Source organism: Denticeps clupeoides, chromosome 8 (assembly GCF_900700375.1).
Source record: "Denticeps clupeoides chromosome 8, fDenClu1.1, whole genome shotgun sequence".
NCBI lineage: Eukaryota > Metazoa > Chordata > Actinopteri > Clupeiformes > Denticipitidae > Denticeps > Denticeps clupeoides.
Genome location: NC_041714.1, coordinates 19,398,683 through 19,421,177, shown reverse-complemented (window position 1 = coordinate 19,421,177; position 22,495 = coordinate 19,398,683). Strand labels below are relative to the sequence as shown.

Here is a 22,495-nt window from a genome sequence, read left to right as displayed (position 1 = left end):
CTGCTGAAACCTGAGGGAACCGATCTAATCTGCGTATCTTTCTAGTTTCTGGAGTCGGTCACTGTTGGAGGGAAGTCTTTGTTGGAGGGAAGTCTTTCCTGAGCACCACAGCTCTCTCTCTGGGTGGTGGTTTGTGTTTTCTTCCTGGATGGATGGACAGATTTTTTTTTTTTTTTTCCCCCTTCTCCCCCCCGCCACCTCTTAGTCTGAAATGTCCATGTGAGGTCTTGCTGTCAAACTGCTCTGGTCATATTTCTTAAAAAAAAAAAAAAAAAAAAAAGGTGGTCCATGCTTTTATTGCATGAAGGTTACATTACTGTCTGGATGCTCTAGTAGGTGCATGAGTAAACTCCAGCTAGTACAGAATGCTGCAGCCAGAGTTATAACTAGAAAATTTGACCATCACCCCAGTATTACAGTCACTACTGGCTAACCATCAAATTTAGGATTGACTACAAAACCCTACTTTTGACCTATAAAACTCTAAATGGTCTCACCCTGCAGTACCTGAGTTATCAACGGGTGTGGGGTTACTACTGGTACCCAAAGTACAGAAGGTCACAGCTGGGAGCAGCTTCAGGGATTTTCAAATGGACCAGTAACATCATAATGGACACGTAATGTACACCATGACACTGGACTACACTTTGGACTTCTCCACCTCTACAACTGTAGGACTTTTTCTCTTATTGGACAAGTAATAAGTTGTGGAGAGGGCTGTCTGGGATTCCTTACTTGGGATGTTGCCCCCGCGAACCGGACCCGGATAAGCGGAGGAAGACGAAGACGTTTCTAGCCCAACATTCTGATTGGCTGAGAGGATCTTTGTTAGGATGGGTCATTCAAAAACTTTTCTTCAACTCACAATGGAACAGTGTAGAACATTCTGTAGTTTCTCATGCATCCAGTTTTTTTTATTTTATTTTAAAGTAAAAGCACAAAATTTTATATACAGAATCTCACAAAAGTCCGTGAGTACGTTATTACATCTTTCCTTTGGCCAACACTGAATATGTGACCCTTTAATACGATTAATAGTCAATGTCAAAGTCAATGTCCAGCTTGTGTAAATATTCTGTCCCTTCTAAATAACTAAACCATGGGTCGGCAACCTCAAAGACTTGTGCTGGGATGCGCGTTCGTGGACATTTCTGAAGAGCCGGAAGGCAGCGCGTTGGAGGCGAGGTTGGGAACCGGGAAATCCAAATTAAGGGGCTCTTTTTTTTCTCCGTGGCTGCTGGGGTCCTGCTATAGTGGGACAGTGGCACTTGATGATGATTTTTTGATGACAAAAAATTAAATAAATAGCATTTTAATGTTAAAAGATCACAATAGTCTTTCAGATTCAAACTACAATAAAAAAAAAACAAAACAACAAATAAAGCCACACTATAAGGATGTCAGAGACATTAATGTCTAAAGCACTACACCCCTAGGTGAAAATGTCCAAAGTGGATGACACAGCATTGATGTACAGGGTGGGCCAATTATATGGATACACCTTAATAAAATGGGAACGGTTGGTGACATTGAACGCATTTTATAAGTGGTCAGAAACTTGTAAATAACTCATGAAATAATAAAGTTACGTTAAAACCATACCACACAATTGTTTTTCTTGTGAAATTACCAATAAATTTAATGTGTCACATGACCCTCTTCCTATTGAAAAAACAAAAGTTGGATCCAAGATGGCCGACTTAAAAATGGCCACTATGGTCACCACCCATCTTGAAAAGATTGCCCCACAAACAGGACGTTAATATCACCAACCATTCCCATTTTATTAAGGTGTATACATATAAATGGCCCACCCTGTACATTACTTGAGTAGACAGTCCAGTGTGAGACCAGTGTGCATGAAGAAACATGGGGAAGGTCCAAGTCAGGATCAGATGCTGGACCCTTTTCAGAAAATCTATTTCGGGTATGTCAAACTGAGAATATCTCGGCAACGGCAGTGTGTAATAGTCCTAAGTTTATAATATCATTATAAAGGTAACACTTCTGAGATTACTGCAGAGGGTATACAGTGGGTATGGAAAGTATTCAACCCCCCTTGTATTGCATATTAAAATAAGTAAGTTATTTTTTCCTCATTAATTTACACACAGCACCCCATATTGACAGAAAAACACAAGAATAGTTGACATTTTTGCAGATTTATTAACAAAGAAAAACTGAATATTCTCGGTATTCTGAATATTCTAAGTATTTAGACACTTTGCTCAGTATTTAGTAGAAGCTTCCTTTAGATCTATTACAGCCATGAGTCTTTTTCCACACCTGGATTTGGGGATACTCTCCAGTTCTAGCAGACTGGATGGTAAACGTTGGTGGACAGACATTTTTAGGTCCCTAAAGAGATGCTCAATTGGGTTTAACTCAGGGCTCTGGCTGGACCATTCAAGAACAGTCACAGAGTTGTTGTGAAGCCACTGTGAAGCACTCTGGAGAAGGTTGGCCGCATTCATCTTTTTCTTGATTGCAACCAGTTGTCCTATCACTGCAGCTGCAAAACACCCCCACAGCATGATGCTGCCACCACTATGCTTCACTGCTGGGACTGTATTGGACAGGTGATGAACAGTGACTGGTTAAGGCCAAAATGTTCCATCTTGGTTACATCAGACCAGAAAATCATATTTCTCACCATCTTGTCCTTCAGGTGTTTTTTAGCAAGCTCATGTATCTTGCACCGCTTCCGTCGGGCCAGGCTGCCCCGACTGGCAGATGGCTGCAGTGATGGTTGACTTTCTACAACCTTTTCCCATCTCTCCTATGCATCTCTGGAGCTCAGCCACAGTGATCTTTGGGCTCTTCTACCCGGATATCTCAGTTTGGCTGGATGGCCAGCTCTAGGAAGCAACTCGTGGAGCCCACTGTGCTCTTATGAACCTTAAGTGCAGCAGAATTTTTTTGTAACCATGGCCAGATCGGTGCCTTGCTTCTATTCTCTATTCTAGTCTCTGAGCTCTTCTGGCAGTTCCTTTGACTTCCCGATTCTCATTTGCTCTGACATGCTTTGTGAGCTGTAAGGTCTTATATAGACAGCAGGGGTGTGGCTTTCCTAATCACGTCCAATCAGTAGAATCAAACACAACTGGCAGTATGGGGTGCTGTGTGTATATTTAATCGCACAAAAAGCGATAAAAACAATACCAATCCATGGTAAACATTATTTAAAAAGGAGATATTAGAGGACAAACATTTGGTGGACACCAAATAAATAGATCTAAACCAAGATGAAGGAATGAAATGTGTAGAAGAAGATCTAGAACAAGAATATGAAGGATTTATCCAAAATGAAAAAAAAAAGTTAAAAACACACAGAAAACATGACCAAAACTTTACTGAATATCCACATGAAAATAAAACAACACACAATCGTACTGATGTACGTGGAATCTCCCCAGGTCTTTCCATGCAATGTGAAGAAACTGTTTCATTAAACTCTGGATCATAATAACTAATATGAAATCACCCCCCCCCCCTGTCAATAAACAACTCAAGCCCTCTGCTGTTCCTCGACATGCATCTAATATTGCTGCACATTAAAAATAATATACAGACTTCATATCATGAAAAAAACAAACACAGAACAGAGAATCTGATCTGAGGCAGTGGGCGGTCTCTCACACCACTGAACTGATCATCAGAGACGCCCTCCCTGCAGAACACCAGGAACAGCTGGAGAACCTGCTGGACGCGGTATACATGCGAGAACCTGCTTGCACATGGACCTTCAACCTGAAAATCAAAATGAAAAAACATAAGTGATTCCTGTCACGTTGTGGCATTAATACTGAATTTAATTCTAGTGTATATTTCCAATTTTATATTATTATAATATAAAATTATTTTGGTGGTGTGCTTGTGTATGGCGCTGTCCTTTTTCATGGCTGCCCACTGCTGACCAAGGGTGATGGTTAAATGCAGAAGACACATTTCGTTGTGACACTGTGTGCTGTGCTGCAGTGTTTCATAATGACAATCACTTCACTATTTATCGTTGTAAATATAAATCACTGTAAATTTATTCACTGTTTGTACAATTCATTTGACCCTTTAGTGTGTCTCAGATCTCTCCGCTCTGCACACCTTTGTCGCAACGCCCGTAGACAAGGACATGACACAATATACAAGATTTAGTATCAAAAACCCATATTTCTCTCTATAATTTCTCCCTCTAATGCTGGGGTGGGAGTAGCCTAATGGGTTACTACCATTGTGTCCCTGAGCAAGACACTTAACCCTAAGTTACTCCAGGGGGGGACTGTTACTGTAACTACTGATTGTAAGTCGCTCTGGATAAGGGCGTCTGATAAATGCCGTAAATGTAAATTAAAGTGCATCTGGAAAGTATTAAAAATAAAAAATGTGAGACATCTCATGTACATAAGTATTAACAGCCTTTGCCATGAAGCTCAAAATTGAGCTCAGGTGCCTAATGTTCCTTTGATCATCCTTGAGATGTTTCTGCAGCTTAATTGAAGTCCATCTGATTGGGCATGTTGGAAAGGGACACGCCTGTCTATATAAGGTGCCACAGTTGACAGTTCATGTCACAGCACAAACCAAGCATGAAGAATTGCCTGTAGGCCGCTGAGACAGTATTGCCTCAAGGGTCAAATCAGGGGAAGGTTACAGAAAACGTTCTGCTGCTTTGATGCTCCCAATGAGCACAGTAGCCTCCAGTGGCCTAGACTGAGCAATCAGGAGAGGTTAGAGGAGGTCCTCTGAGGACAGAGGAGAACCTTTTAGAACGACAACCATCTCTGCAGCAATCCACCAATCAGTATGTAGAGTGGCCAGACAGAAACCACTCCTCAGTAAAAGGCACATGGAGTTTGCAAAAAAAAAACAAAAAAAAACACCTGAAGGACTCTTAGACCATGAGAAACCAAATTCTCTGGTCTGATGAGACAAAGTTTGAACTCTTTGGTGTGAATGCCAGATGGGCAGCGCTCATCACCAGGCCAATACCATCCCTACAGTGAAGCATGGTGGTGGCAGCATCAGCATGGGATGTTTTTCAGCTGCAGGAATATTAGTCAGGACAGAGGAAAAGATGACTGTAGCAGTGTACAGAACCATCCTAGATGAAAACCTTCTCCATAGCAATCTTGCACTCAGACTGCGGTGAGGGTTCATCTTAGAGCAGCACAACAACCCTAAGCACACGGCCAAGATATCAAGTGGATTTGAATGGACCAGCCAGAGTCCAGACTTGAATCCGATTGAACATCTCTGGAGAGATCTTAAAGTGGCCGTGCACCGACGATTCCCATCCAGCCTGATGGGAGGTGCTGCAAAAAGGAATGGGCCAAACTGGCAAAGACTGGTGTATTAAGGTGTATCCATATAAATGGCTCACCCTGTACATATACATATTTATTTTTTGCTGCTATTACCTCTGTTTCTATCCACTTTCTGCTGTGACAAATGCAATTTCCCTAATAAAGGTTGATCTTCTTATCTTGCCAAAACCTCACATTGTCACATTCTCATTATGGGGTGTTGTGTGTAGAATTTTGTGGACAAAAATGCATTTAATGCATATTGGATTGAAACTGTAACATGACAAAATGTGGAAAAAGTGATGTGTGTGAACACTTTCCGGATGCGCTGTCGACACTTAGCAATCCTCAAAAAAACAAACAAAAAATACAGCCGTTTCATCAAGAGCCACAAGGAGGCAGCAGCCTCTGATCAGTACAGAAATACAAATGCAGTTCTGGCCATTTCTACTTTTAAACAGGCAGGAGGACAGGCTTCTGTCCTGTCCTCACACATTCCTTCTCAGCTGCGTCCTGTTCGTTGTTCTCATTCCACCAGCACAGCAACACAAATTTTGCAGCTCAATCTGACTTTGGAGCTATTTTGTCCATTTTTTTTTTAATTGCTGGAAATTGCTGGGATCAGATGCTCCCACACAGATCAATGCATCATGCGTTCTTACAGGAATAGCAGTGACAGAAGCAGGGATGCATTTCATCATGGATCCAGGATGTAACTCTAGAAGGTTATTTGTCAACTAGAAATAATGACAAATCACAATAAACTATTTTTTTTAAAAATGTAGATAAGTGGAAAGATTGGATGAGGTCATATTCAGTCCAAAAATGGAACCACTGCACTGGATCATGACTCCACTTTACTCTGCGTAGCTTCAAATGTGGCTCAAACCAGCGAGTCCAGAAGAAGAATATGTTCCGATGGTGGAATAGTGGCTTTAGAACCGAGCTGCCGGGATATTAAATTCCGTGCTGCTTCTCGTTCCGGGACCACTGCTGTGATTCGGCACATTTCTGCACTGACCGCGGCCGTCCGGAACAGCTGTGCTGAGGCGGTGCTTTTTTACCTGCGTCACACCACAGTTCAGAAGAAGTTCTTGATCAGAGGAGTGACCAGCTTCACCCAGAGCTTCACATAGCGCTCAGGTCGGTCGAAGGTGGAGGTGGAGACCTCGGTGGACCTCTTGTACAACATCTCCTGCTCCTGCACAAGAAGAACAGAAGAACTCACTGAGATCCAGAAGGCGACTTTCAGCTCTCAACACGTTAACTGGAAGAAACAGTTATTTCCATGTAAAATCTCTCATTCGTGGCTCTCAGAATGTGAGCCTCTCAATGAGTACCATCTCACCAGAAATGCATCTCTTCAACGATCATATAGGAATATTTTACTAGTTTACACAGAATGTAAAAAATTATTACTGACCATCATTGACCCGTTGTAAATACTACACAAGTGAGGATATCAATAATGATCTGAGAGTCTCCTGGAGGTGGAGAATGAAGGTATCAGCAGCACCTGATGCAGCTGCGCCTGCAGATCCTCATTCTCGGTCACAATGGCGATCTGAGCCTCCAGGTCTCGATGGACGGAGCGGTAGCCAAAGTTCGGGGAGCCGATTAGAGTCAGACACGGGCGGCTCTGTCCTTTCAGGTAAAACCAAAGCCCTGCAGATAGAGGGAATTCTAGAATTAAACAACTTGTATAATTACGAGATTTTACTACATAAACCTCATAACCTGAAGGACAGTGGTCTAGACTTTTCAACACTGTGTGATTGCCTTATTGCTGAAATGACCACTTGCCCAACAGAACACTGAATCAAGAACAAAACACCAGACGTTCCAGTGTAGAGGAAACACGAGTGTGCGATAGCGCCTGGAAAATGACTCAAACACACATCAGGCACGAGTAAGAGGCTCCACTTACTGGCACACGCGCGCGCACACACACACACACACACACACACACACACACACACACACACACACACACACACACACTTTCCCAGAACATCTAGAGACAGTGGCTGAAATCAGGTTAGAATCTGGCAGCAGCGCACAGTTGTGATGAGTCCAGGTTACTGTTACAGATCAACAGGAAACAGACCACACCCCTTCTCACACACCAGCAAAACCAAGACCAACACAGCTGATTGAGCTGATCTCGCTCCCTCTCACACACTCACACACACACACACACACACACACACACACACAGAGCTATGTGTTAGTTGTAACATGCACAGGAAACAGAAATGACAGATGGAAGTTACTAGCAGGGAAGTGAGATGCGAGTCCCCGTCCAGATGATGTGTGGTGATGTTCTCGCTGAACGTGTGGATCCTTTAACTAATGCAAACTCACCCTTGGCATGGAAGGTCCAGTCTGGCCGGTGGTATTCATGGAGGTGGATGCGCTCCTGCTGGCCCAGTCCACACACTTTACTGTAGAACTTCCTCGCCAGGTGAACGTAGGCTGCCGGTATGGCGCCGGCCACGCCCTTAGCCCCAAAGAAGCCGTTGACCTCCGGGGACGCCATGAGGATGCGGTAGTCCGCGGCCGCCCCCAGAACCACGTGCATGTACGTGCGGGTCAGGTTGAAGTAGCCGGAGGTCAGGTAGATGGTGGAGTCTCCGCCCGCCTCAGTCAACAGCCGCTTTGTCACCTGCTCGTCCACGTGGATGCCCAGCGGCTTCATCTGCACCAGGGGGAAGACCCAGGTGTCCGATTCGCCGTGACCATCACCCTCCCCGGACAGGTGCTGCCGCGCGCGCGCCGCATTCACCACGCCCATGATGCGTTCCCGTGCCGACGTGGTGAAATCCACCCGGTTACCTGCAGACGTCAGATGAAGCGAGGCTGTGATATATTTAATGTACAATAAAGGAAGAGTTTGTCAGGACTCCATTATGGTGCGTGTGTTTGCCAGTGTGGGTGACTGTGATTGAGACAGAGTGTGTTTGTTTGTGTGTGTGTGTGTGTGTGTGTGTGTGTGTGTGTGTGTGTGGGGGGGGGGGGTCAAGAAGTCGCACTGACAGACACTGGCGCCTCAGCCTGACATCATGTGGCTGGGTAAGACGGAGTCGTCCAGCAATCAGCTAAATAATGTATGAAGCTGCAGCCCCAAAACAACAACAGGCTGACCTCAGAACAGCCTGACCGGCTGCTGCACAGACTGATCCCAGATCGCTTCCACACAAGGCAGGAATCCACAGAGGGGCCAGAAGAAACATCTAGATTCCTGCGCATTTGTGCGATGACGGGGGCTTTCCCAGCGGCAACACACAACCGACACAAAACACGGCCGGCAAATGACCTCCGTCCTCCCTCCCTTCCCAGACGTGGCCAGTTCAAAAAGTAGCAGCCATTTAACAGCATTTCCAGACAAGCAGAGAGATCGTGTTACAAACAGCTTCAGGGGCAGAGAGAGAGAGAGAGAGAGAGAGAGGGGGGTACTTGTCCACTCAGCAAGTGATTTGGCGCACATTCTTACTGTAAGAGGATCATCTTTCACTGTTTATTCATCTGCTGGATTCAAATCATTCATTATTTCCCACAAACCCAGTGTGTGTGTGTGTGTGTGTGTGTGTGTACACTAACGCTCAGCTTCCTGGATATCTTACATTCAGCGCTCGCTCACTCCGTCCCTCAGTCACCAGCTTTTAGCCTTCTGTTCCAGCTCAGAAACGGTATTTCCCATCATCCCACTGTTCAAACTGTTTACCACCATCAGCCGCATGACCTCACAGCTCTATTTCTGTTAATGAACTGATAACGTCTCCACCCACGGCCAGCGTTCAATACACTCCTTCAGTTACACACACACACACACACACACACACACACACACACACACATTGACATTTTATCCATTAATGAAAATTCTAATTAATAACTTTTCTGGATTTTTTTTTGTTATGGTTCTGTCTCTCACTGTTCCAATAAACCTACCATTGAAATTATAGACTGATCATTTCTTTGTAAGTGGGCAAACGGTCACGCACAGTCACATGCACACAGACACAGACACGAACACAGTGATGTGCACGGTGACACATACAACAACACACAGTCATGCACACAGACACAAACAGTGCTACAGTCAGTCACACAAACAGCCACATGCAGTCGCACACAGCCAGGGACAAGGTAAGGAACAGTCACGGACACAGTCACACACACAGCAATATGTAGTTGCACACAGCCAGTGACAAAGTAAGGAGCACAGTGACGCACACAGTCACGCAAACAGCCATATGCAGTCGCACAGTCATGAACACAGCCAGGGACACAAACACAGTCATACACACAGCCATATGCAGTCGTACACAGCCAGGGACAAGGTAAGGAACAGTCACGGACACAGTCACACACACAGCAATATGTAGTTGCACACAGCCAGTGACAAAGTAAGGAACATGGTCACGCACACAGCCAGGGACAAAATAAGGAGCATAGTCACGCACACAGTCACAGACACTGTCATGAACACATTCACGATGTTAGATCCCGTGGTTTGGGATATTCTCTGTTTCTTGTTTGTGCTTTCCTTTTAGTATGATGAGCCTGTCAATACGTAACTCCTCCCACGCCTGATGCCAATTCATGTTCCGGTCAGAGTGGGAATTTTAAACATGGTTAAACATGGAGACAGACAACCTGTTCGCAGCAGCTGTCTGCCCAACGGTTCTTAGTGGCCTGATTGCTTTGTGTCATGGCTTAATTGCATTTCCTTTTGTTTACACCCTAACACGGTCACACACAGGGTCTCGAACACGGCCACACAGTCACATGCACAGTCATGAACACAGACACACGCACACAGTTAGACGCAGGCATGCACACAGACACACAGTTACAGTCACGCACAGTCACAAACAATCCCACGTAGAGTCCTGCAGTCAGCCACACAGTCATAGTTACAGTCACGTGCACAGTTCTGCAGTCACACAGTCACTGACACGAACATAGAGAGGTCTGAAAGTAGAAAAGTTGGTCTTGGAATAACTTACCTCTGTAGGGATGCACCATGCCCTCCATCACCTGCACGCTGTTATCAGCCTGCAACTGAAGTGATGAGTCTCCCACGGCCCCCACCAGGTCAGAGAAGAAGTCTGCTACCTCCTCACAGTCGTCCAGCAGTACATAGCGGTCCTGCCGGTTGGTGAAGTACGAGTCGCTGAGGTTCGCTCTGCAGGTGGGTGTCTCACACACACACACACACACACACACACACACACACATCAGAGAGAAGACACATTCCTGCAGGGGGTGGCCATGTACAGCGGAGTCCAAAAGTTTGGACACACTTTGTTTTCTTTATTTGCATGACCATTTACGTTGGTAGATTCTCACTGAAGGCATCAGAACTATGAATGAACACATGTGGAGTTATGTACTTAACAAAAAGTGGAGTTCTGGCCTCCACAGTCACCGGACCTGAACCCAGTCCAGATGGTTTGGGGTGAGCTGGACCAACAAGTGCTAAACACCTCTGGGAACTCCTTCAAGACTGTTGGAGAAGCATTTCAGGTGACGACCTCTTGAAGCTCATCGAGAGAATGCCAAGAGTGTTCAAAGCAGTAATCAGAGCAAAGAAACTAGAATATAAAACATGTTTTCACTTATTTCACCTTTTTTGAGGAGTACATAACTCCTCATGTGTTCATTCATAGTTCTGATGCCTTCAGTGAGAATCTACCAACGTCAATCGTCATGAAAAGAAAGAAAACACATTGAATAAGAAGGTGTGTCCAGACTTTTGGCCTGTACTGTATGCACACACACACACACACACACACACACACACACACACACACACACACACAAGTGGGTTCTGTGTGAATGGGTGACACCCTGTGTGGAAGTGAAGTGGGAAGGAATGGGCAGTGGTGGACACGTTTTATTGTGTCACCCCGAGCTGTGGTGTGTATCACAATGATGTAAGATTTACATCTAATAGACATAAACACACTGATCAGCTATGCTCATCACAGCTCGGAGCATAAATCACATAGGTATAAATGTGTGTGTGTACCCGCTGATGATGACGCTGTTGTCGAACAGGTACACTTTAATGTGCTGCACACCGATGGTTTCATTGAAGCGCTGGGGGATGAGGAGCCGCAGCAGTCCACGGAGGTCGGGGGTGTGGTACAGGGACACACGTACCTGGTCCGGGAAACACCTTAACAATGGCAACAGCATGGTCCTCGAGTTCTTCTTATCTACACACACAGTTACAAGGGCATGGTCCTCGAGTTTTTCTTATCTACACACACACACACAGTTACAAGAGCATGGTCCTCGAGTTTTTCTTATCTACACACACACACAGTTACAAGAGCATGGTCCTCGAGTTTTTCTTATCTACACACACATCCTAACACTTCAGAGATCCTGTTAAAATGAGTATGTGACATGGTCAATGATCTCTACATGGGCTCATAGGTCACAACAGCTGCAGTTCAAACACAAGCACTGCAGGTTTGATTGTGGTGGACCATTTCCTCAGAATTACTAGAAGACCACGCCTCCTAACACACACACACACACACACACACACACACACACACACACACACACACTTTGACTTCTCAAATGACAGATTTGGCAGAACACTCACAAGGAAGCAGGAAACAGAAGTTTCAATTTTCTCATCATCTGAATCACAAAATATGTCAGGTACACTATGAATGTAAGCATTTTGTCAAAACACACACACACACACACACACACACACACACAAAAAAGAGTTTTCAATAATGAAATGATTTGGAGCACAGGCTGGACCACGTCCATACAGGTTTTGTTAGAAACGTGTGAGAACACAGTTTTGTTTGGTGATATGGAGCAGGGTGACCAGGGTGACCATGATGACCCATGTCCAACAGTGGGCACATGCAGCATCAGAACTGGAACACTGGAGCAATGAAAGAAGAAGACGTCCTAGTCTGGTGGATGGCAGGGCATCCGGAGGAAGACATGGCACCAGGATGGATTCACATGACTGAACTTCACTGGAAACAGTATCCTCCTTTAGCAGAATAATGTAAACTGCTACATGGCAGGACGAAATGGCTCAAGAATCATTTCAGGTGTTCTGCTTCTCCTCCAAATCTCAACGATAATAAAAAAAAGGCAACTTCGGGATATGCTGGAAAAACAAGTCTGATCCATTGTGACTCCATCTCAAAAGGATCTGCTGCTGATTGCTTGGTACCAGATATGTTCAGGTCTAGTCGATTAAATTTGAATTTGTTTGTAACATTAATAACACAGAATTCCAAGGATTTCAGCCTGCAGCATAGCTACTCGCTGTTGTACACACACACGGATTAGATGAGACGTTTAGGAGAAGAAGTGAACGTTAAATGTACATGTGACTCTGATGTGTCTGTTCCTGAACCTCCTGGCCTGTCTGCCCTACAGCACCATCTGATTGGCTGAAAGTAACCTTCAATGGTTCGATGAGCTGAACACCTCTGACCTCTAGATCCCCGAGTGTAGTCCAGCAGTATAGTCACTTTGAGTCTGTTTCTCCCTTCCTGGTCCTGGGAATGTTCCAGAGCCTCCTCCATACAGTCCACCTGAGACACAGAAACAGCCCATCACTCCTCCAATCAAGGAAGACAACAAAAAGGAAGCCATGTGAGGTGAGAGCTCACCAGGTCCTGCTCCAGGGTGCCTGTGCCCAGGTAGAGTGATGCCATCACTACACGTCTTTTAGCTGTTCTTATCCGTGCCTATTCAGGGTGGATGAGGAAAGATGAAGATGATCCAGCACATGCTTAACATAAACATTTAGTGTCACTGGGATCAATTTTCATTATTGATACACAGCTGTGTTTGTTCGAGGGAAAGAAACATTAATTGTGGGACGTGAAAGCGATTCTGTTGCCATTATGATTCACAGCGCATGTGTCCTCTGATTTTAACCCATTATCAGCCATGATCGATCCCAGGGGTCAGCATGACAAAGGGACCTCAGTGGCCCTTTGACGATTCAGGGTTCGAACTTGCAACCTTCTGGTCATGAGTCCTTACCTAACCTTCCTTAGCTGCTAGGTCACAAATTTTCATAAACATATGTTCTCTGAAATACCTGGGCAAAGGAAAAAAAAAAAAAAAAAAAAAAAAAAACCTGAAAAGCTTAACTTGTTTAACAGTGTTTCTTCCTCCAAGTGAATAAAAAAAAAAAAAAAAAAAAGGAATAGATCAGCAGCTAGTAAAGACCTGCGCTAGTTTTCAAACATAGTAGTGAAAACGTAGGACAGGTCTTACGTGCTTCATTATACAAACAGACGTCTATAGGATTTCAATGACTTTTTCCATAACTTTATATGTTTAGTGAAGCGAAGTGACTGTCATTGACTGTCATTGTGCACAGCACACGGTGACCCAACAAAATGTCCTCTGCATTTAACCATCACCCTTGGTGAGCAGTGGGCAGCCATGACAGGTGCCCGGGGAGCAGTGTGTGGGGACGGTGCTTTGCTCAGTGTCACCTCGGCGGACCGGGACTCGAAACGGCAACCGTCTGATTACTGGGCCACTTCCTTAACGGCTAGGCCACCCCTGCACCAACATCATTATTTCGTATTCCAATACTTTTCAAGGCCTGGGAAATTCATTTTTCCACGACTTTTCCAGCTTTTTAACTACAGTAAGAACCCTGTGGAACACAAGGCCTGTGGTGGACAAGCAGTTAACTGTAGAGGGACAGACACCAAATGAAGTGCACAACAGTGGACATTTTCTAACCTCCCTAGTTTTTGTAAGGGTATAAAACACACAGATTTAAAAAATGGGAAAGCGGAGTAAAAAACGCCTGAGCACAGGAAAATGCCAGGAGCTCCATCTTTATATGTACAGAACTTTTTACGAGGCGCGATGACAGGATGTTTTTCGCAAGGGGAGGAGAAAAGAAAAAAAAAAAAACAGAACGGGGAACCCTCGTCCCCTGGTCTGCACTGAATTACCCAAGGTTACTTAGATGATAATCGGGTCATTAGTGCTTTCTTTGCTGGTTACAGTTTGACGAGGAAGAGCGACATAACAGATTTTTCCTTCATTCCTGTGTGACGTGCTACACCCACTTCATTCAGGTGACTGCCATGTAACCCGTGTTCTGTAAGGTGACACCATTACTGCTTATTATTACCCAATTCGGAATCAGTAGATAATTATAGCTTCTTTGGAAAAAACGAAAGTGCAGCAGACAACGCACCTCCTCTTGACCTGGTTTATTCAGAACTGGGACAGATAGAACATATTAAATAACAGGCATTCAAAACACTGAACAGATATGGCAGGAAGGTGATGTGACATAGAAACCTAAAAAAAAAAAAGCTCATTACACATAGAAATGCAGTTAATCATTTGGCAGAGTTTCAGACAATCTGCATCTTGTAACATGGATCACAGACCCCACACATCCAGCTAATATCAAATGAAACATTACAAGCCATTTTTCACATCATACAATGAATTAACCATAAAATGTTTTAAAAAATGTGAACTGCAGAAAACAATATGACTACAATATAAAAAAAAAATACCATAATAAAGTTGATTTAAATCATTAAATGTATTTTTGTATTCAGCTGCCACTAATTCAGATATCTGTACTTCCTGGTTCTTTAGTTTTTTTTTAAACCGTTGAAAAGAAGTCATGTGACCTCAGCACGTTGACAAACAACAGTCACGGGATGGGCATGGAACACCGGTAGGAAGAGGACAGACAAAGGCCTGGTGCATAACAGACACATTCCCTGGCAAGAGGTTCTTCAAGAACAAACAAAGACAATACAAAAAGAGACATAGACAAGGAACGTACACACCGTGACTGACCTTCATGACTTGGTAGAACTGGTCGGGCGAGTGCAGAACGTGGACTTGCGTCCCAGGAACTCTGAAGACAGGCACGTGCTCGGCCATCCAGCGAAAGTGTGTGTGCGGACCCTCAGAAGACGAAGAAGGCCGGGCTGGGACCGCGTCGACCTCGGCCAGGAGAGGTGCCAGGAGCAACAGAGATGAGCTGAGAACCAGAGAACCAGGGAGCAAGTGTGAAGAAGAACCTCCAAATCACAAGCAGATTGGATTCTGTGATGGAGACGCTCCCAAACACGTGTAGAACATGTGTAGAAAACACACCTTCCATTCTTACAAAATGTGCACAACCCTTTCAATCCTGCTTTAGGTGTCAGCTGCAAAGGGTTCACCTTGTCAGGGTAGCATATTTATAATCTTAATTACAAATTAATTACTCCTGTACTCATTAAAAATATGTTTCATATTATGAATAATTCTATATTATAATATGGGAATGCCTGTTCAATCTATAGTGAAGTGAAAGTCATTGTGAAGCACAGCAAGCACAGCACACCGTGACACAGTGGGCAGCCATGACAGGCGCCCGGGGATGTGCCTTGCTCAGTGGCACCTTGCCGGCTCTGGATTCGAACCGGCAACCTTCCGATAATGGGTCAGCTTCCTTACCTGCTAGGCATCCACAGAGCTTTTTCATTACCAATTTTTCTTAAAATTTGTGACAAGGTCCGACTTGGAATGACCATTTTAAACACATGACTAACATTCAGCAAACGTTCCCATACGAAGGTGTCCCAGCTGGATTCAACAATCAGACTGACTGCATCAAACATCAAATCCAACAAAACCAAGGACACAAATCACTGCTTTATGTAAACTCACACATCAACACACAGAGTCCACACTTTACTTTATTTAGCAGACGCTTTTATCCAAAGCGACTTACAAGAGGAAGACACCAGCAATTCTCGTTCGATTTCTATAGAATATTGAGCCCTGATAAGGCTCAACTTGTCAGCGAGGAGCATGCTCAGAGATTGTTAGGTGCTAGACGAATAAAAATTATAATGTATTTATACATTCTTGTATTGTTTGTGCAATGTGTACGCATGTGCGCGTGTGAGTGTTAGATTTGTCTGTAATATTTTTTGAACAAGAGGGTTTTCACCTGCTTCTTAAAAGTGGTGATAGTCTCGGCTAGTCGTGTGGAGGAGGGCAGGTTGTCCCACCAGCCAGGGACAACAACGGAGAACAGAGATGATTGGAATCGGAGACCCCGTGAAGAAGGAATTTTTAGTCTCCTTTCGTTTGCTGATCTGAGAGAGCGTGCAGGAGTGTATCTAGGTAGTAGTGTGTTGATGTAGGAGGGCGCAGTTCCATTTACAGCCCTGTAGGCATCATGAAGGATTTGAACTCAATGCGAGCAGCTACCGGGAGCCAGTGGAGGGAGGTAAGAAGAGGTGTAACATGGGTGTATTTTGGCTGATTGAAGATGAGGCGGGCTGCCATATTTTGGATCATCTGGAGTGGTTTTATGGTCTTTGTTTATTTCTGCACTAAATAAGCAAAACGCTGCAAGATTTCTGTCTATCTCCCCCATGTTGGGACTAATTCTGTCATGAATCTGCTCTTCAGTCATTTCTGACTAACTCTTGCAAAAGTGTGATTCAGGCCTGAAGCAGAAGTCTAGAAACAGGTCTTACAACCATAAACGCACAATGGTGGCTGAGAGGCAACGTCACACATCCATCAGCCACTTACCAATAAAGCAGGAAACATCGACGGTTACGATTATCAGCGCCTCGATTATCTACGTTACTTCACATGATGTTTGCAAATACAAGAGATAGGGTCTCGTTCACCCGTCTTCACGCTTTTGTTTGCCACAACGGGCAGAAAAGCTGTCGCGTTCAGCCTGCGCTCATGTTCACGTTCACTAAAAAGCCCCGACACTGCAGGTGCGACAAGACAGCAACTGTGTGCTACTATGCTTTCACTTTTTGACAGCGAAATCACCACCAGACCGTCCAACTACGTGAGAGGGACCCATAAAAACATCCAACCGAACAGTGCGAGAAACGAGGAACACCACCCACAAGCGTCCACCCATAAAAAACATCCAACTGAAGACACTCAAGACACAGACAATGGTGCAATACAGAGCATACAAGACTGTACAAAAACACATTCACAGCACAGGTAGAACTTTTCTAGTCGGACATGAAGATGACCCAGCTCGGCTCAACTGGTCCCACCGTCTCTCTCGAGGGAGACACGCGTCAAGGCGGTGGGATAAATCGAGGACTAGAAAGTGAAAGTAAAGTGAGCCGATTGTCATTGTGAAACACTGCAGCACACAGCACACAGTGAGACAACGAAACACCTCAGTGGCACCTTGGTGGACCGAGATTCGAACCGGCAACCTTCTGATTACGGGGCCGCTTCCTTTCCCGCTAGGCAGCCACTGCCACAGGCCTTGAAGGCCTGCCTAATCCAGGAAACCTTCCACTGATCTCTGCACAGTGGCATGTGTACCAGGGTTAAAGTGTAATCAAATGTGTGGAATCGGTCTGGGTCTCAGAGTTTGTTTACATTTTGTAATGTCCTATCCCTACGTGGGCTGCACAATTAATCGGATTTTAATCACGATTAAGTTAAGATGAGCGTTGCCGATATTTACATTTATGTAACCAAGGACCAGGGGACAAACAAAAGCATAGACTGCGCGGCAACCTCAAATTGTGACAGCGCGGGACGTACACTGCTGCCCGGGCGCCTGTCACGGCTGCCCACTGCTCACCAAGGGTGATGGTTAAAAGCAGAGGACACGTTTCGTTGTGTCATTTATGCAAATTTGTATTTTTAAAAAAGTATTTTCATAGTGACCTGCCTACGGACATCTCTTAAACCAGAAAAGGTCTACAGGCTGGATTTTATCGCTAAAAATAAAATGTTTTTGACCTAAAATAATAACTAATCGCGATTAATAATCGCGATTACAACACTGATGAAAAAAATAATCGGAATCACCATTTTGACCATAATCGTGGTCAGTCCGGTGCCTACATGGTAGTAGCCTAGTGGGTGACACACCCGCCTATGAAGCGGAAAACCACGAAGTCCCAGGTTCAAACCCCACCTACTTCCATCGTGTCCCTGAGCAAGACACTTAACCCTAAATTGCTCCAGGGGGGGACTGTCCCAGTAACTACTGATTGTAAGTCGCTCTGGATAAATGATGTAAATGAACGCGGTTATAATTTAGCCCGTATGCCAGGGCGGAACGAAAAAGCCAAACGCCAAATACATCGAAACGTGTCGTAATAACGCAAACGTAATGATGCGCCGCGTCGGATTGTTAGCGCGTTAGCGCCGACGCGACCAGAGACACGCGGCCTGGGTCGACACGACGAGGACAACGTCGCCGTCTGCTCACCCTCTCCTCCGGTCGTGCTTCCGAAAGATCCTGTCGGAGATTCGCGCCACCACCCCGGCGAGGGCCGGCGAGCACACCGAGAACACCAGTCTCCTCCAGGACATGGGGGCCGCCATAGTTGACGGGGGTTTTTTGAATCGGCGGAACTTTATTTAAAACGCGGGGGTCGGACGTTTTTACAGGAACCGAGAGCCGAGTTCCAGATCGCCGATCGTCGTGTAATAATAACTTCGCGGTACGAGCGGCGAGTTATGTTTCAAGTAAAACGTCATTTGTCGGACGTTAACAACATTAATCCCACCGTTTTTTTTTATTAAACAGCTTGGTGAATTTTGTATTCTGGCCGAGGCCGGGACAAGTTCGTAAAATTTAAACGGGACACGATTGGGCTTCGTTTTAAACCTGAACGTGAGGATTATAGACTTTTTTTTTTTTCTCCCCGGCCGTGGGGTGGCGTCTGAACGCGACAGGGACCCCGAAAGTCGCGTTTCCTCCGTGGAAATAAAACGCACGAACGAGTCCGGATCGGGAACCGAGCGGCTCCCCGAAGCCCCCCGTTCCGTCTCCGGCTTCGCCGCCATCCGCGCTTTTCCCCGCTGAACTTTGTCACCTTGCGGGGCGGGAGGGGAGGGGAGGGATACCAGGAATCATCGCCCCGTAAAAAAAAAAGGTCGTGCAGCTTATTTACGGGCGATCTGCCAGCGTGTGTGTGTGTGTGTGTGTGTGTGTGTGTGTGTGTGTCTTTACTGGAAAAGCCGGGAGGTGGAGCCTTCACAAATATCAGCGATACTCGGCCGGCGGGCCGGGCCAGCACTTCCACCCGACCTCCACACCGGAGCAGAAACTTCTCCTCGCCGGGCGACCTGGGACGGTTCGTGCGGGGAAGTTCGGCGCCTGTGTGCGTGTGTGTTATTTTTTTTAAAGTAAAGGTAAGAATAATGTGTGTTCTCTCTCTCTCTCTCCCGATTACTCGCGTTATTAACGTTTTGCGGTGGAACCGGAGACGGAACGCCGCTCGTTAAGAGCCGCTCGTCGGGGATCGAACGCGGGATCGAGTTCGCTCCGCCACTTTTGTTCCGTCTAAAAATACGAGCGCGGCTCCCGACGCGCGGGACCGGGCCGGCGTGACGCGGGTTTATTCCGGGACGGACACCAGATCCGCCTTCTAGTTCCTGTTAAATCGGCTGCTGGGAAGTTTGTTTTAAAGCCTCCTGTCTTCCCCCCCCCCCCGCAGCTGTGACCTGATGACCTCTGGATGCCCCGGACTCAGGGGGCCCCGGGCCCCCGCGGGTGTGCCAGCGCGCCCCTCCGCCCGGAGGCCGGTCCCCCGCCGCCCCGCCAGCCCCTGGAGGCCTGGATGCTGAGGGCGCCATGGTAACCCACCGCAGGACTGACTCCTCCCCCGCGATGAGCAGCAGCCCCGTGGAGTGCAGCCGCCGGCTGCCCCATCACCGCTACAAGACCTTCAGCTCGCGCGCCCAGTACCAGCTGGTGCTGGCGGCGGCGAGGAAGCTGCAGGAGAGCGGCTTCTACTGGAGCGCGCTGGGGGGCAAGGAGGCCGGCGCCCTGCTCGGCCCCGAGCCCCCCGGCACCTTCCTGGTGCGCGACAGCTCCGACCACCACCACTTCTTCACGCTGAGCGTCAAGACGGCCACGGGCACCAAGAACCTGCGGATCCAGTGCGACGCCTGCTGCTTCTACCTGCAGACGGACGCGTGCGGCGGCCACAGCGCGCCGCGCTTCGACTGCGTGCTCAAACTCATCCACCACTACATGCCCGGCGGGGGCGCGGGAGCCGCGGCGGGAGGCGGGAGCGCCTACTTCATCTACTCGGGCGGGGAGAAGGTCCCCCTGGAGCTGCTCCGGCCGCTCTCCTCCGCCATGTCCTCCCTGCAGCACCTCTGCCGGAAGACGGTGAACGGCCACATCGACGTGTCCAGCAAGCGCGAGCAGCTGCCGCAGAGCCTGAAGGAGTTCCTGCAGGAGTACGACGCCCCCATCTAACGGGCCCCCGGGTCACGTGACGCAGGTCCGCGCCGGAAGGCGGAGCCTGGGACGACGGCGGACGCGGCTCCGCATTTCCCAGCGACGCCGTGGCTGCAGTCCAGGCCGCTATTGACCAGGAGGCTCCTCGCGGTCGGTTTCACCCTGCGTGACTTCTGGACTCTTCCTGGAAAGAAAGTGTGTGTGTGTGTGTGTGTGTCTGCATGACGTACACATTTCCACTGCTACATGCCAAGCAGAAACCTCATCGGTGGGCGCGGGGAAGGGCTCCGCCCGCCGACCTCGGGCCCCCCGCCTCGCGAATCCGCTCCTGAGAAGAACCCGGAGGGTTGTGGGTCCCGACGCGGACGACCGGAGAGTTTCTCCCGTGAATGTATTCTGGGTCAGCGGAAGGGCTCCTTCTGGCGGCTCCACTTCCCACCGTGCATACGGCGGGACGTTTCCAGACTCCTGTCTTTTATAAAGATTCCGATCACGTTATCGTGCGGCCCCAGAGACTGACAGTGCAAGCTTGAAGATCTGGACGTGAAGCATTACGAATGTAAATGCGGAAAAAGAACCTTTGCACATATTTATATTTATATTTCAGTAATTTATATTAAAGAGCACTATTTTTAACCTGCAGCGTGCCTGACTCTCTCTCCTGGCAGCCGCCCGCTGCGCCGCCCGGTTCACGTTTCCTGTAAAAGCACCTGCGGCGGCACCGCAAATCTGCCCCTTCACACCGTTCCTTATATACGAACTCCGACGCGAACTATTCCGACACAGATTCTCACATTTTCGGTGTTTATCCAGAGCGACTTACAATAAGTTGTTACAGGGACAGTCCCCCCGGAGACACCACTGTAGTTAGCGGTTAAGGAAGAGGCCCCGCAATCTGAAGGTTGCCGGTTCGAATCCCGATCCGCCAAGGTGCCACACACTGCTCGCCTGTCATGGCTGCCCACCGCTCACTCACGGTGACGGGTTAAATGCAGAGGACACATTTCACCGTGAGCTGTGCTGCTGTGTATCACATGTGACAAACTTTTAAACACTCAGGGTCAAGTGTCTTGCTCAGGGACACAATGGCAGTAAGTGGGGTCTTCTGGTTCCTGGGCGAGTGTGTTACCCACTAGGCTTCCACCACCCTGATTTTCTTCTGGTGGAGTTTAGGGTTTTGACTTTATTTAGCACCCCAAAGGTCTCTGAGAACAATGTTTACATCAGAGACATTGTCCAACCCGTCCATTCTCATCTCCTCCCGTGGGTTTGAAGTCCAATAGGACAACACACACTGGCGGCCGCCATTCACATCTGCCCTACTTTTGTGCTGTATGTGGATTTTTTTTTTTTCTAAAATCAGCTGAACAGTCTGTCTAGGAAGTTAATTTTGAACAGAAATTATTTTTTTTAAAGAAGTGCCTTCACATGACATGGTTTATTAGATTAATGTCTGCATTTACAATTCTAAAAAAAAAAAAAAAAAGTAATTTCAGCCACATTCCATTCACATTTCTAAATGTGTTCCAACAACAGCAGCGTTTGTGCACTGTGTGTGTGTGTATAAACACTGGGACACTGCATATGGCTTAAATAAGAAATATCACACAGACATACAATTCATCTCCTGGTGTGCCCTCTTCTCAGCATTTGGGAACTCTCCTCCCCCTCGCACTTCTCAGAAAAATCCCTTCATTTGATCCTCCTCACATCAAAACAAAAGGGAGGGAATTCTTACACACACACACACACACAGTCTACAAATGATACTCACGTAAACACAAAACCTATACATACATACACACACAGACACACACACAGTCTACAAATGATACTCACGTAAACACAAAACCTATACATACACACACACACACACACACACACACAGTCTACAAATGATACTCACGTAAACACAAAACCTATACATACATACACACACAGA

General features: G+C 46.7%; 2 protein-coding genes across 5 annotated transcripts; one reads left to right on the top strand and one right to left on the bottom strand.

Moving 5' to 3' along the window:
• Positions 1-3,112: 3,112 nt before the first annotated feature.
• On the bottom strand, positions 3,113-20,539 carry pgs1 (phosphatidylglycerophosphate synthase 1). Of its 2 annotated transcripts, none has more exons than XM_028989403.1 (10): positions 20,389-20,539; positions 15,153-15,339; positions 12,968-13,045; positions 12,790-12,889; positions 11,338-11,527; positions 10,313-10,491; positions 7,665-8,135; positions 6,817-6,965; positions 6,365-6,501; positions 3,113-3,750 (listed from the first exon to the last, which is right to left on the bottom strand). In XM_028989403.1, exons 1-9 carry the CDS (start codon positions 20,391-20,393, stop codon positions 6,382-6,384), a joined length of 1,479 nt encoding a protein of 492 aa, XP_028845236.1. In that variant the 5' UTR covers positions 20,394-20,539; the 3' UTR covers positions 3,113-3,750; positions 6,365-6,381. The 2 variants fall into 2 exon arrangements, with proteins under 2 accessions (XP_028845236.1, XP_028845235.1); XM_028989402.1 differs by lacking the exon at positions 20,389-20,539 and adding an exon at positions 18,568-18,851.
• LOC114795775 (suppressor of cytokine signaling 3-like) lies at positions 18,330-21,189 on the top strand. Of its 3 annotated transcripts, none has more exons than XM_028989406.1 (2): positions 18,330-18,348; positions 19,802-21,189. In XM_028989406.1, the coding sequence occupies exon 2, from the start codon at positions 19,939-19,941 to the stop codon at positions 20,569-20,571; it is 633 nt and encodes a 210-aa protein (XP_028845239.1). In that variant the 5' UTR covers positions 18,330-18,348; positions 19,802-19,938; the 3' UTR covers positions 20,572-21,189. The 3 variants fall into 3 exon arrangements, with proteins under 3 accessions (XP_028845239.1, XP_028845238.1, XP_028845237.1); XM_028989405.1 differs by lacking the exon at positions 18,330-18,348 and adding an exon at positions 18,362-18,802; XM_028989404.1 differs by lacking the exon at positions 18,330-18,348 and adding an exon at positions 18,362-19,496.
• The last annotated feature ends 1,306 nt before the right edge of the window (positions 21,190-22,495 follow it).

What these genes read in the sequence shown, in the direction of transcription:
- pgs1 (XM_028989402.1), bottom strand. Translation starts at nt 18,683, where the DNA reads ATGGCGGCCCCCATGTCCTGGAGGAGACTGGTGTTCTCGGTGTGCTCG. An exon ending in AAGCACGACCGGAGGAGAGG is followed by an intron (nt 15,340 to 18,567) that starts GTGAGCAGACGG and finishes TCTGGTTCTCAG; the next exon opens with CTCATCTCTGTTGCTCCTGG. An exon ending in TGCAGGCGCAGCTGCATCAG is followed by an intron (nt 6,502 to 6,816) that starts GTGCTGCTGATA and finishes CTTCTTGTGCAG; the next exon opens with GAGCAGGAGATGTTGTACAA.
- LOC114795775 (XM_028989406.1), top strand. Translation starts at nt 19,939, where the DNA reads ATGGTAACCCACCGCAGGACTGACTCCTCCCCCGCGATGAGCAGCAGC.